This window comes from Alligator sinensis, unplaced genomic scaffold, assembly GCF_000455745.1.
Source record: "Alligator sinensis unplaced genomic scaffold, ASM45574v1 scaffold98_1, whole genome shotgun sequence".
Taxonomy (NCBI): Eukaryota; Metazoa; Chordata; order Crocodylia; family Alligatoridae; genus Alligator; species Alligator sinensis.
In genome coordinates this window covers 2,412,926-2,424,738 of record NW_005842058.1, presented here as the reverse complement: position 1 = coordinate 2,424,738, position 11,813 = coordinate 2,412,926, and the positions used below count along the sequence as shown (strand labels likewise).

At 62.6% G+C, this 11,813-nt stretch overlaps 1 protein-coding gene across 10 annotated transcripts in view; it reads left to right on the top strand.

The window, feature by feature from the left end:
• ANK1 (ankyrin 1) overlaps window positions 1-11,813 on the top strand; it is a 47,909-nt gene that overhangs the window by 17,498 nt on the left and 18,598 nt on the right. For 7 of the 10 annotated variants that reach the window (XR_003093916.1, XM_025203427.1, XM_025203424.1 and 4 more), the window contains exons 2-7: window positions 5,925-6,026; window positions 9,700-9,798; window positions 10,616-10,714; window positions 11,105-11,203; window positions 11,316-11,501; window positions 11,715-11,810. Coding sequence is in view for 9 of the 10 variants with exons in the window: in XM_025203427.1 (XP_025059212.1) it covers window positions 5,925-6,026; window positions 9,700-9,798; window positions 10,616-10,714; window positions 11,105-11,203; window positions 11,316-11,501; window positions 11,715-11,810 (681 nt within the window). In the remaining variant the exon portion in view is untranslated. Of the gene's footprint in view, window positions 1-862; window positions 969-5,924; window positions 6,027-9,699; window positions 9,799-10,615; window positions 10,715-11,104; window positions 11,204-11,315; window positions 11,502-11,714 lie in introns of those variants that run through there. The other 3 variants (XM_025203429.1, XM_025203426.1, XM_025203421.1) reach the window with 2 other exon arrangements.

Sequence of the window (11,813 nt, the reverse complement as noted above, 5' to 3'; positions counted from 1 at the left end):
CCAAAGCCCCATCAGGTGCCACGTGTGCACTGCCTGTCCATGGGGGCCGTTGAGTGATGGCTGGAGAATGTCCCAAGGGTCATGGCCTGGCAGGGGTGGCTGTGTGGGGCAACACTGGGACTGGAAACGGCCCTATCTCAGCTGGCCACCTGCTGGTAGAGAGCAGAAGCCATATGTGCATTGCGCCATGCAGCAGTTCAGGACACCGAATGCAGAAGCCATGGCCACATAGGCACAGGGTAGCAGCTGCTTCCATAGCAAGTGCAGAAGGACTTGCAAGGGCTCTGACACTCCCACAGAGAAAGGAAATCTGTCCTCCCAGCCAGGCTGCCCCATGAGCAGCCACACTGTCTGTGCTCACCAGCCCCTGGAGCAGGGCCCCAAGAGCCAGGGCCTCTAGCTAACTCCCTGGGGCCTGGGCTTTTGAGGCTGAGGGGTACAACTCCTTGTCTCTGCATACAGGGGCTGTGGGGGTGGGCAGGAAAGACAGAAGGGGCTGTCACTGCATAGGGACACAGTTATGCAGGGCACATGCTGGCTCCATGCAGACACAGACCATGGTGGTCCTAGGCCTGAGCAGCCACCACCCTGGGGTCTGGGGCCCTGCCTGCATGCCAGGGTGCGGAGGGCCAGGCTGGACATTGGGCCCAGCCCTGTTTACTATCTTGCAGGCATGTTTATGCCCCAGACCAGGAGCTGGCATGTTGCTTTCTACTATGAGCCCTCGCCGAGTGACATTTCTAATCTCCTATCTCCCAGATGGGAGCCACCCTTGGTGCCGGTCTGCAGGCACATGTGCACCCCGATAGGGCATGGGTGCGTGTTGATAAACACTAGCCCATCACGAGCTGCGCACATTGGTGCTAGCCACGGTGCTGGGTACGGTTGAGCGGTGCTTGCTCTGCAGATCCCCACAGCGCAAGGGGAGGCCTGACACCCCCATGGGGATACTGTGCCGGCAAAGGAGGGTGAGTAATGGGGCAGGTACAGGGGCGGGCAGCAATGGCCCCCATCCAAGCAGTCCCATGACCTCTGCTTAGAGCAGGGGGCCCTGCTCCGGGGGGCTTGCAGCCAATGAGCAGTGTAGGGACAGGATGGAGGTCACAGAGCGATGTCTGGGGTCAGCTCCAGGCTCTGCCTCTGCCTTGGGCAAGACCCCTGCTGTGGAGTGGGGCTCATGGCCCTTCTGGCACCTGCCTGGTCTCAGAGCCAAGTGCTGAACCCAGATGGCTCCCCCCGCCCCAGTCTCCCTGCTGCTGCGGGCACGTTGCGAAGCTGAGGTCCTGGGGCTGCGGCAGGGTTCAGCTTGTAGATGTGCTGCTAGAAATAAACACCGAGTGTAGCATTGACTGCCCCACGCACCAAGTGAGGGGCACCGTTTGCTCACAAAGCACGTGCACTGCAGCAGCTGGACATGGGAGATGCGCTGCCGTTGCTCCTGGGGCTATGTGCAAGGCCCCAGCCTGGTTGCTCCGATAAGCATGGGCAGGGAGCGTTTCTGAGAACTGTGCTCAGGCGGCCTCCCTCAACCAGGCGTCTCGTGGCCCTTCCCCATGACAGTCGGACTGTGCAGCAGGCAAGATCCCTCCTGGGGCAGCTCAGAGATGGGCGTGGGTGACGCAAAAACGAGGCATGGGTGTCAGGCACCAAGCGCCCCTATTCTGCCCTGGCTCTGTGGCTGCCTCTCTATGGGACCCTCCCAGGCCTGGTCTCTCCCCTGCAACCTGGACAGCTGAAGCCTGGTCATACCATGGCGAGGGCTGTCCTGGCCTCCTGCCTTCTCTGCACTTTGACCTAACGAGTGCTCAGAGCTGGAGGTGCACATGCTGTCTTCTCAGCTGGGAACAGCACAGACATGGCTAATGGTCGACAAGGGCCTTAGCCTGAGCTGCGGGCGGCACGATTGCCCTGGCTCTGGGGGGAGATGGGAGGGTGCTTGCGGACACTGGAGCTGACATGCTGCAGGGATGGCTGCTCCCTGCCGTGTGGTCCCAGGAGAAGAAACAAGGTGCCCTTGCCCTGGGGGCCCAGCCCATCCAGGCTGCGGGGATGCTGGCAGCAGCACCATGGGAGGTGTCAGGGGCCAAGGCAGAGCAGCACTTTCCTCCTTGTAAGCCAGGGCTTTGTTGGGCTTCAGAGTGTTGCATCAGCTCACAGCCTGTCTAGGTCCTGGGGCTGTTCCAGCTCAATGGTGGGGCTGTGGGCTGTCTTGTGCTCCAGGTGCCTCTCCCTGATAGTAAAAGCTGAGGCCTGGTGCCAGCACAAGGTGGCTGCCTCCAGTGATCCCATGCTCCCTGGCGGGCAGGCAAGCAGGTGACACTGCCACTGCATCCCAGCTCAGCCACCATCCTGCCACGCACTGAAACCTGGACCTTCAGAAGTGCCACGTTGCATTGTGCTGCCCATGCTAGGCATGCGAATGGGCAGCAGAAGCCAGCGTGGTCTGGCTTGGGGATCTGGGCTAGGAGCCTCAATGCAAGACTTCCCCTTGACACAAAGGGAAGGGAAGTGGCAGGGCAGAGTCTCCCACCCTGACCTCTGCGCACAGGGGCAGTGCAACGCTGATGCTCTTTCTTTCCTGCATCTTGCCTTGGTCCTTTGCGTCCTGGTCCCTGGCTCTGCTCAGTTGTTCTTAGCATCCCTTTCCCGGCTCCTGCTTCCTTGGCTGCTCCCGGCACCAGGACCCAAGGGGGACCCCTGGGGACATCGCTGTGGCAGGAGCAGTGAGCCTGGTGCTGCGGGATGGGGCCGTGCCATGATGGAGTTACCAGAATGCTGGAGTTTGGAAGAGGGCGGCCCAGCCAGAGCCTCCTTGGGGTGAATTGCTTTCAAGGCCTCTGCTTCCTGACAACAGCCTGGCTCTGCCACCCTCATAGGAGGCTGTGAGCAGGGGGGCCCAGGCTCGGGCCAGCTGCCAGAGGGTCCTTCCTGGGGCAGCAGCTGCAGCTTTGGGGTCCCTGTACCACAACACGAGGCACCAGGAGCAGCCCATGCCTGCATCTGCCTGCCCGCCTCTGATCAACTGTCTATATTGCACAGCACATGGTGGGGTGCAGAGCCGCCCCATCTATCAGTAGGGCCCAGAGTTTCTTGCCTGCCGCCACTCCCTGGGCAGCAGCCGGAAACAGGGCTAGCAAAGTCAAAATAAGAGCAGGCCTAGCCAGAGCCCGTGTCCCACGTGCTGAGCCAGGGGCTGGGGCCCAGGGCCCAACGCCAGCTCTCCCAGTGGCTTGCAGCGCGGTTTGCTCTCTCCCTCTGGGTGACCGGTAGGAAGCCGGCACCGGGAGCAGAAAGAGCGCGGAGCCCAGGACCACAGGGTGCTTTGCAGGTTGGCTGCTCGAGTGCAGGCAAGAGGCCAGGGCCAGGCAGGGAGTCTCAGCTCGGGGGTGGATGGAGGGGCCAGGGGCAGAGTAAATGGGAAGAAAGGAAGCATGGGTGGAGAAGGGGCATGTCTGACCTGCCTTTGGCTACTTCAGCCCTGCCCTGGCCCCCAGCCACCGCCACGTGCCAGAGTAGCTGGGGATCTGCCCTGGAATGCCCCCCCTTCCCCAAGCATGGCAGCCAGCCTGACCTGCACGCTGACGTCAGGCCAGTTCCTCAGCTGCCCCCCCACCTCGAGCTGAGCCATCCCCCTTCGCAGGCTGCCGGCGCAGTCTGACTGCTGCTGTCTGCCATCCGAGGATGCGACGTGCATCTCTGAAATGCGCCCAGGGAGCCTGGCGAGCAGAGGGACGGCATGCTAGGCTTCTCCCCGGCTGCGGCGTGGCCTCCAGGGCCCTCCTCCTGACACCCGGCGGACACAAGGGCTGCCACAGCCCCCCTGCCCACGGCCCGTGGTGCCCATGGAACGCTTGACGCCCTGGCATGTGCGCTGGCACTTCCTCTCTGCCCTCCTCGGATGGCACCAGCAGCCCTGACCCGCACCCTGCCCTTGGCAGCTGCCAGCTGCTTTCCGGAGGCGGCTGGTATTAAATATCCCATCTGACATAATAATGGAGAGAAAATGAACAAATTCCATTAGCGGCTGGCGATCCCTGCAGGGCTGCGCTGGAGCGAGGAGGGAGCCTGTATTTTTAGCCAGATGCAATGTAACTTACTGGCTCTCCCCAAGCTGGGGAGTAGATAGCCCAGGAGGGGCCGCGGGGAGACCGGGCTCAGGTTTCAGCTCAAGTGCCGGACTATGGCAGCACGACAGGGCAGGTCCGGTCCAGATACTGCTGTGAGTATACACTGCGCTTCCCCTCCACGCTGCTTTGCTGTTTGGTTTCTCCCCGCGGCCCCCGCCTCCCCGCTGCCGGGTGCTGCCAGCCCCTTGCTGCTGGAGCAGCAGACCGCTCTCACGCCGCGGCTTTGCGTGTCTTCTGTCAGGGGAAGCTCCCTGCTTCTTGGGACTGCCTGGCCAAGGGTTCTCTGTGGGGCCGGCATGCCCACAGCATAGCTGAAGTTCTGCCCTTTCGCTGCTCCCGACTGAGCCACAGGGAGCCTTCCAGCAGGATCCAGTGCCACTCGGTCCTTCTGCGTTGAGCCAGCTGATGGAGGCTGTCGGCTCCCCCTGCCACCGCTCTCATGGCCCTGGGTCAGCTCACGGGGTGCAGCGTGCACAGCCCAGGTCCTCCCTGTGGAGCAGGTCAGCCCAGCCAATCAGGAGGCACCTCGGCGCCTCACAGCATAGGGCTAAGCCCCTCTCAAGGCCACGGAGCTCACCGGTCCATCCCCAGCAGTGGGGGCTGCAGGGCAGCGGGCGGAGGGCCGTCGTGCACTCGTCGCTTGCTCCTTGGGCGTGATGAGGCCGCATGGCTGTGATGACACCCCAGTGGTGGCCCCGCACCTGTTCCCGTAGCGCCGAGCGCTGTCACACTAGGAGCGCTTCCAGATGGGGCTTCTGCACCCGTGACGTCCAAGCCACATGTGCCCGAGGGGGCTGGTGCCGGGTCCTGCTGCTCCGATCGGCAGGGGGTCCTCCGCGGTCACCCGCTGCTCCAGCCGCAGCTACCTCCGTCCCTTGCTGCTCTGCACTGTGGTGTAGCGGTGCTGGCGCAGCCACTGGGCTTTCCCCCAGGGGTGGCTGCATGCCAGGGGCGGAGGTGGCTGCTCGTTCCTGCTGTGTCCCTGCTGGCTGCAAGGTGCCTAGTACAGTGTGCTATGGCCCTGGCTCTGCCTGCCCTGTCTTGGCCCCCAAGGGAGGGAGTGCACATCTGTGCCACAGAGATGATGCCTGTGGGCCCCTTGCCTGTGTCCGTCCTGCCACAGAAGCTCTTCCGTCCCCCTCCTCCCCAGCCCTGTGAGCAGATGCACAGGAAGTGCACAGTTAATAATAGCCTGAGTGTCTGGGCCGGCCGTGCTCCCCCTTGGCGGGCACCTGCCGGCTTCACTTCCTGCATGCCATTTCTGGGGTGCTCTTTTGGGCCCGTGCACCACACAAGCACTGCCTGGTGCCAGGGTCCGGCTGTAGCATGCCCCCATGACAAGAGCCCAGTCTCACCAGGCCATTAGTAAGATCAGTGCATGGGGGGCCCATGCTGCTCCCCAGCCTGGGGCACGGGAGCTTGTCTCAGCAGCATGGGGGAGGGGGGGGATTTGCTGCATCACTGTTTCCAGGGGTGTCTCACCAATTTCCCACTAGTGCAGGGATGGCAGCCTGGGGCAGATGTGTCTAGTTGTGTGCAGGGATGTGGAAGGGGAGCCAGGCTGGTGCCAGTAGCAGGGCCTAGGCAAGTCGGGGCAGGCAGGTGGGGCTGGGTCTGTGTGCCTGAGCCTGCTGGAGCTACATGGGCCTTGCGATTCCCCCCAGCACAGGGACGGGTGCTGTTGAGAGGCTGGGCATGACTCAGCTCTGCGCAGGGAGCAGGGCCTGTGCTGTGCCCGGCTGCATGGTGACAGGGGCAGGGCAGGCACCAGTACTCACACTGTCCCCTCTTCCCCAGGCTGATGCTGCCACCAGTTTCCTCCGGGCTGCAAGATCTGGGAACCTGGACAAAGCCTTGGACCACCTGAGGAATGGGGTAGATATTAACACCTGCAACCAGGTAGGTGATGTCCCTGGGTCCCCTGTGCCACGCACTGGGGAGAGCCCAAGTACAGGGCCCGTGTCCCCATTCTTTGGCTGGGAGGCTGCTCGGGCCCCTGGCCTCTGCCACATGAGCCCCTGGAGCTCGGGGACTTGTGGTCCTTTCCCCAGCAGCTGACTGGGGATTGCAGGCCCAACCACGGCCGGGTGCAGGGAGGGGCTCTGGCATGCAGGCTGGGCTGAGGGCATGTGGGATGTCTGCAGGGATGGGAGCCTGCTCAGAGGGCACGGCAGGGACAGCTGGGGACAGGTGGTGGCAGTGGAGGGTCTCAAGTGGGTATAGGTCATAGCTTGTGGCTCTGCTGCAAGCAAGAGCAGCTGAGGAAGCAGGAAGAGTGTGGGCTACTTGTCACGGGGCAGGGGGCAGTTACTAGAGGTCGGTGCAGCCCCTGGCCCTCTGGACAGGCCTGCCTCTCACCAGCAGGCACCCAGCCGCAGAAGCCTGTGGCCAGTGGAGCCGCTCCAGTGCTGACTCAGACCCGCCTGGGCCTTGCCGGCTCCGGGAGCTGCAGTCACAGAGGAATTGTGCGCACTTAATCGACAGAACATCTCGTATCTGGGCCACTGCCAATGGTGCGTGGCTCGGGCTGAGCCGGGGGAGGCGCTGGGCTCAGCCTGCAGTGACTATGTGGAGGCAGCTGTGCTGCAGGGGGGCACAATCCCCACCTGGAAGATGGCACCCAAACCTGCCACCCCTGGGCCCCGCAGTCTCCTCCGCTCCTGGCCATGGCTCCTATTGATCCAGGCGCTGCAGCTGCCCCACCCCGGGCTAGCACATCGCAGCCTCTGCAGGCTGGCTGTGCCCGGTCAGCACGTCGCAAGCTGCCCTCTGTCCACAGGCGTGCCAGGGCTGTGCTGCCTTCCCTGGGGGCAAGCAGAGCCGGGCCCCACCTCTCTGTAACAGTGCTTGCTCTGCTGCCTCTCCCAGCTGGCAGCCAGGGCTCTGCAGTGGCAGGAGCAGGTGGGGCTGTAACTTGCATGTGGAGACACATGCCTGTGGATGGTCTCCCTGTGTGTTTGTATGTAGGTGCATGCTTTTGTCTATGCGGTGCTGGGAAGCCTGAGCCTGGCACTGGCTCTACTTCCCTGGAAAGAGCTTTTCTGTGGGTTTGCCCTGCCCAGCTGCTGTTTTGGGGGCAGCAGGGGGATGCGGGGTGCACGGCTCCCAATAGGTTAGCCATGGGACTGACTGGTGGGTGCTGCAGCGGTGCAGAGCTGGCAGACTGCAGAAGCTTCGTGGCTCGCCCTCGCCCTTGCTGTGTTCCGGGCTCAGCACGACCTGGCCCTGTCCACCAGCTCCTTCCAAACCCAAGAAGGCTCCTCTGAGTGACTGTGTGCCATTCGGGGCCTGGCTGCTGGCTGCACCAGCTGTTGCACCTCTGACAGTCTGTGGGCAGCATCAGTAGCCCCAGTACCTGCACCATGGTGCTGGGCACCTGTGCTGAGCACTGGCAGCACTCCTGGGCACATTCACTTACCCCTCAGTGATGGTGGTAATGACCTCTGTGGAGCTTCTCACTGGGAAACAGGCCAGGCCCCTGCCCAGGCATCCTCAGAGCCTTGCTGTATGCCAGACACATGCAGAGGGCAGAAGGAGCCATGGTGAGGGGCTTACTGGTCCCAGTGAGCAGAAGGGAGCTGCCCCACCCCACATTCCCCCAGAGAAGGGATGCCAGCCCAGGGGCAGAACAGGGCAAGTGAGGGGCGTGGAGCTCCTGGCCTGGACCCACAGCACAATCCATTTGTCGGGAGGAACTGAGGTGTAGTAGGACCTGGGGGCACAAGCGGCAGCCAGAGGCACCTCCTGCAACGACGTCTTCACCCTGGTTAGATGGCATTTTGGGGTTTCCACCCGGAGGAATATCAGACCCGTGGGAAAGGTCCAACCTCACATGTCCTGTATGTCACGAGGAGGGATATATGTGGTCAGACCTATCCCACAGGCCCTGTATTCTTGCACACATGCCGAGACCTTAACCTGCCATCTGATCCTCATTCTGTGACTCCACCGCCATCACCGTACTACCATCGTCATCTCCATCATCCACTCCATCCCATGTTTTCCTGTCCTCATGCGCCGCAGGATGCCCAGCAATGGGCACAGTTGGCAGCCACCACCTTAATCCCGAGAGTCAGGAGATCCCAGGCAGAGCTCCCTGTCACCTGGGCCATGGCCCTTGTCCCCACCTCTGCCCATCCCTGCGCTTCCATCCGTCCTGCGTCCCTGGGGTTCCTTGGAAGTGGGATACAAGTGGGAATATGAGGGCTCCCAGGCAAGGACATCAAGTAGGCTGCAGCTGGGGCAGTTTGGGTCAGGCTGGGCAGGCACACAGAATATGCTGCTGCCTGGCGCTCGGATGTAGCCTTCTGGAAACACTGAGTGTGTCGCAGTCAGGCCAGAGACAAGGGCTCTCCCAAGGTTTCAAGCGCTCGATGGACTATTCATCAGTCCTGGAGGAAAAGGCATGTGTGCACGAAGGAGGGAAACCAAGCGTGCCTGCTGTCCCCTGTATCCTGCCCTGGTGTGTGTGCAGGGAGGCAAGAGAGCATCTGTGGTCACATGTGCTGAGTGCATGCATCTGCAGGTGTTGCAGAGACTGTGTGCGTGCATGGCCATGTGCCTGGTGTGTCAAGGAGTGTGGCCGTAAGCCAAGCATGTGTGCACTGCCACAGGCTCCTCAGCACAGCCTTCCTCTCTGCTTCCACAGCTCCTTGCTTTGAGCTTTACAACCTCCCAGGCTCAGTGCTGCTCCTCCACCCCCTGGTTAATCCCTCTCCCCTGGGAGCCCTGAAGGTCTTCAGCAGCTGCGTACAGGCTCACAGGTGTTGCCCTGCTCTGCCTAGCCTGTGCCAGAGCCAGGGAGAAGGCCAGAGCCAAGCAGAAGGGGGTTTCCAAGGAATCTGTGCATCCCTTGGCTCTGCTGCTTTGCAAGCTGATGCTTGCAGCAGGAGGGAGGCACTCTCTTTCCAGCAGAAGCTGAATGTCCCTAAGGGTTAGGCAGACTGTCACTGCTGTCACCTGTCCCCAGGGCTCTGTGGGATGGCTGCCTCTTGCAATAGCACTGGCAGCCGGCTTGCGGGTGGCACTATGGTGCTGGCATTCTTGGGTGCCCACGCCCAGTGGTGCTGATGTAGTACCCAGACTGTGCTGCAGGCAGGGCAGCTGGTGGTTTCTCTGGCTGTGCAGCAGCCAGGCGGGAGCATGGTATTTTGGGGCCTGCCTGGTACTGCCAGGCTCATAACATGGACTCCATCTGGGCGGTGATGCGAGCAGATCTCTGGAGCTGGCAGCCTGGCTTCCTTCCCTGGGCAAGGGGGGCCAGAGCCCTAGACAACCAACTCCCTCCTCCAGTGTTCATCCTTCAGGGTGTGGCGGATGGGCAGGCGCCTGTAGTCGAGCCTGGTCCCAGGCATGTGTCTGCCCTGGGGGCACCGTGCCAGCTGGGGAGGGGGTGCTCAGTGTTGCAGGGGGCTGGCGCCAGGTGCTGGTGCTGCCCTGGGCAGCCTGGTGGGCCGCCTGCTGCAGCCTGGTCTTCACAGGCACGGGGTGCTGGGACTCCCCGCAGCAGCGCCCAGCTCCCACAAGCACCACCTACTCTGGGTAACTCCCTTCCCGACTCTGCTCTTTCCAGAATGGGCTGAACGCCCTGCACCTGGCCTCCAAGGAGGGCCACGTGAAAATGGTGGCTGAGCTGCTGCACAAGGAGATCGTTCTTGAAACTACGACCAAGGTGAGGCTGGGGCTGGGTCTGGGGGCAAGCGGGGATGCGGAGGCAGCCTTGGCTTCCTGGGCTGGCATGGGCAGACTGGTCTCACCTCTGCCACAGCTGTCACAGCTTTTGCGCCCCCACCCTGTGCACAGCATGAGCACAGCACTGTCTCCAGCCCCAGCACTGGAGCTTGAGGCAGCCCCCCGCGCACTGCGGCAGAGCCTGACTGCGAGGGGCCGCCGCACAGTGCCGCGCAGGGCTCTGGCTCCCTCGCTCATAAATCACCATCGCGCGTCTCCTCCTGGAGCCCCTGCAGAGGGAGCGGCACTCGCTCGATCCGTGACAGGCGGGACAATGCGCTAGCGCGGGCTGATAAATGACCAGCCTCTGGCGCTGGGGGAGCGGGGCCTGGCTGCCTGCTCCAGCCAAGCACCTGGCCCTGGGCACAGAGCCACTGGCACTGCCTCTCTCACCTGACAGCCGGCCCCTGGGCCTGTCCTTTGTGCTGCTTACCTTGCACCCTGGGCCAGCCTCTATCCACATGGACATGGATAGTGCATCACAGGGCCTGCACAGGGGCTCAGGACTGCCCGCAGGAAGGGGCCCTTGGCCCCTCCATCCACCTGGCCAGGCCCTGGGGTGCACAGAGCCTGACTCTGCCCTAATGGAGGGAGAAAGTGTCCTGCCCTGCATGGGGCTGGCATCTGGTCTGGATCCCAGTGCAAGTGTGTGCTCATCCTCAGGCTCCCCATTGCTCCTAACCACCCCTGCTGCCTGCCTTCCCATGCCACTGGCCACTCGGTGCATGCCCTGACTGCTACTGCCTGATGTCTTTCAGAAGGGGAACACAGCTCTGCACATCGCAGCCTTGGCTGGACAGGAGGACGTGGTCCGGGAGCTGGTGAACTATGGGGCCAATGTCAATGCGCAGTCACAGGTAACATGAGCTGCTGCTAGCCATGACAGCGAGTCCTCTGGGCCCAGGTGCGAGTGGTGCCCAAGCCAATAGTGCCCCTGGGCCCAACAGCTACCAGTCCTGCCCTGAGTGCCTGGCAGCTGCACCAGCCCCTTGTTGGGCTCCTGAGCCATCGGCAACTGCAGGGCCATGCCGCTGTCAGGGGACGAGCATTGGTGGCCCTTTTCCCTAGCCAGTGGCCTGGAGCTTTCCCATCCCCCTCCTCCCCATGCCCATGGCGCAGCCTGGCTGTCCATCCCTGAGGGGATGCAGCAGCCTTGGAGGTGCCAGGGAGAGTGTTGGCAGACGTGTGTGGAGCCTGGACCCTGCAGGGCGGCTGCACTCAATGGGCATGGGGGACTGCATTTGCAGAAAGGCTTCACTCCCCTGTACATGGCGGCACAAGAGAATCACCTGGAAGTCGTCAAGTTTCTGCTGGAGAATGGTGCCAATCAGAACGTGGCCACTGAGGTGAGGCCCCGCGGAGGCTCCTCTGGCTCCGCGGCCCGGCTGCAAGCATGTGCACTCAGGGCCACCCAGGCCCCCGTGATCCCATCTCACCCTAGCCCCTTGTCTCTGGCAGGATGGGTTCACGCCACTGGCTGTGGCCCTGCAGCAGGGGCACGAGAACGTGGTTGCCCACCTTATCAACTACGGGACAAAAGGAAAGGTTCGGCTGCCTGCCCTGCACATTGCCGCCCGCAACGATGACACCCGCACAGCTGCTGTCCTGCTGCAGAATGACCCTAACGCTGACGTGCTCTCCAAGGTACAGCCAGGCCCCCTGCACATTGCTCCTCCCTGCCCACACCGTGCCAGCCCAGGCTCCTGCCAGTCCTGGCCTTGGTGTGCTCCAAGACACCCAGGGCTCATGGAGCCATGTGACCAGGCACAGTCTCCTGGGCACTGCTCTCGACAAGCCACAGGGTGTTTACCCTCAGGCCAGGTCCTGGGGCTGTGTTGACCCTCCTGTCTCCCCTAGACTGGGTTCACCCCGTTACACATCGCAGCTCACTACGAGAACCTCAACGTGGCCCAGCTGCTGCTGAACAGAGGAGCCAGTGTCAACTTCACGCCACAG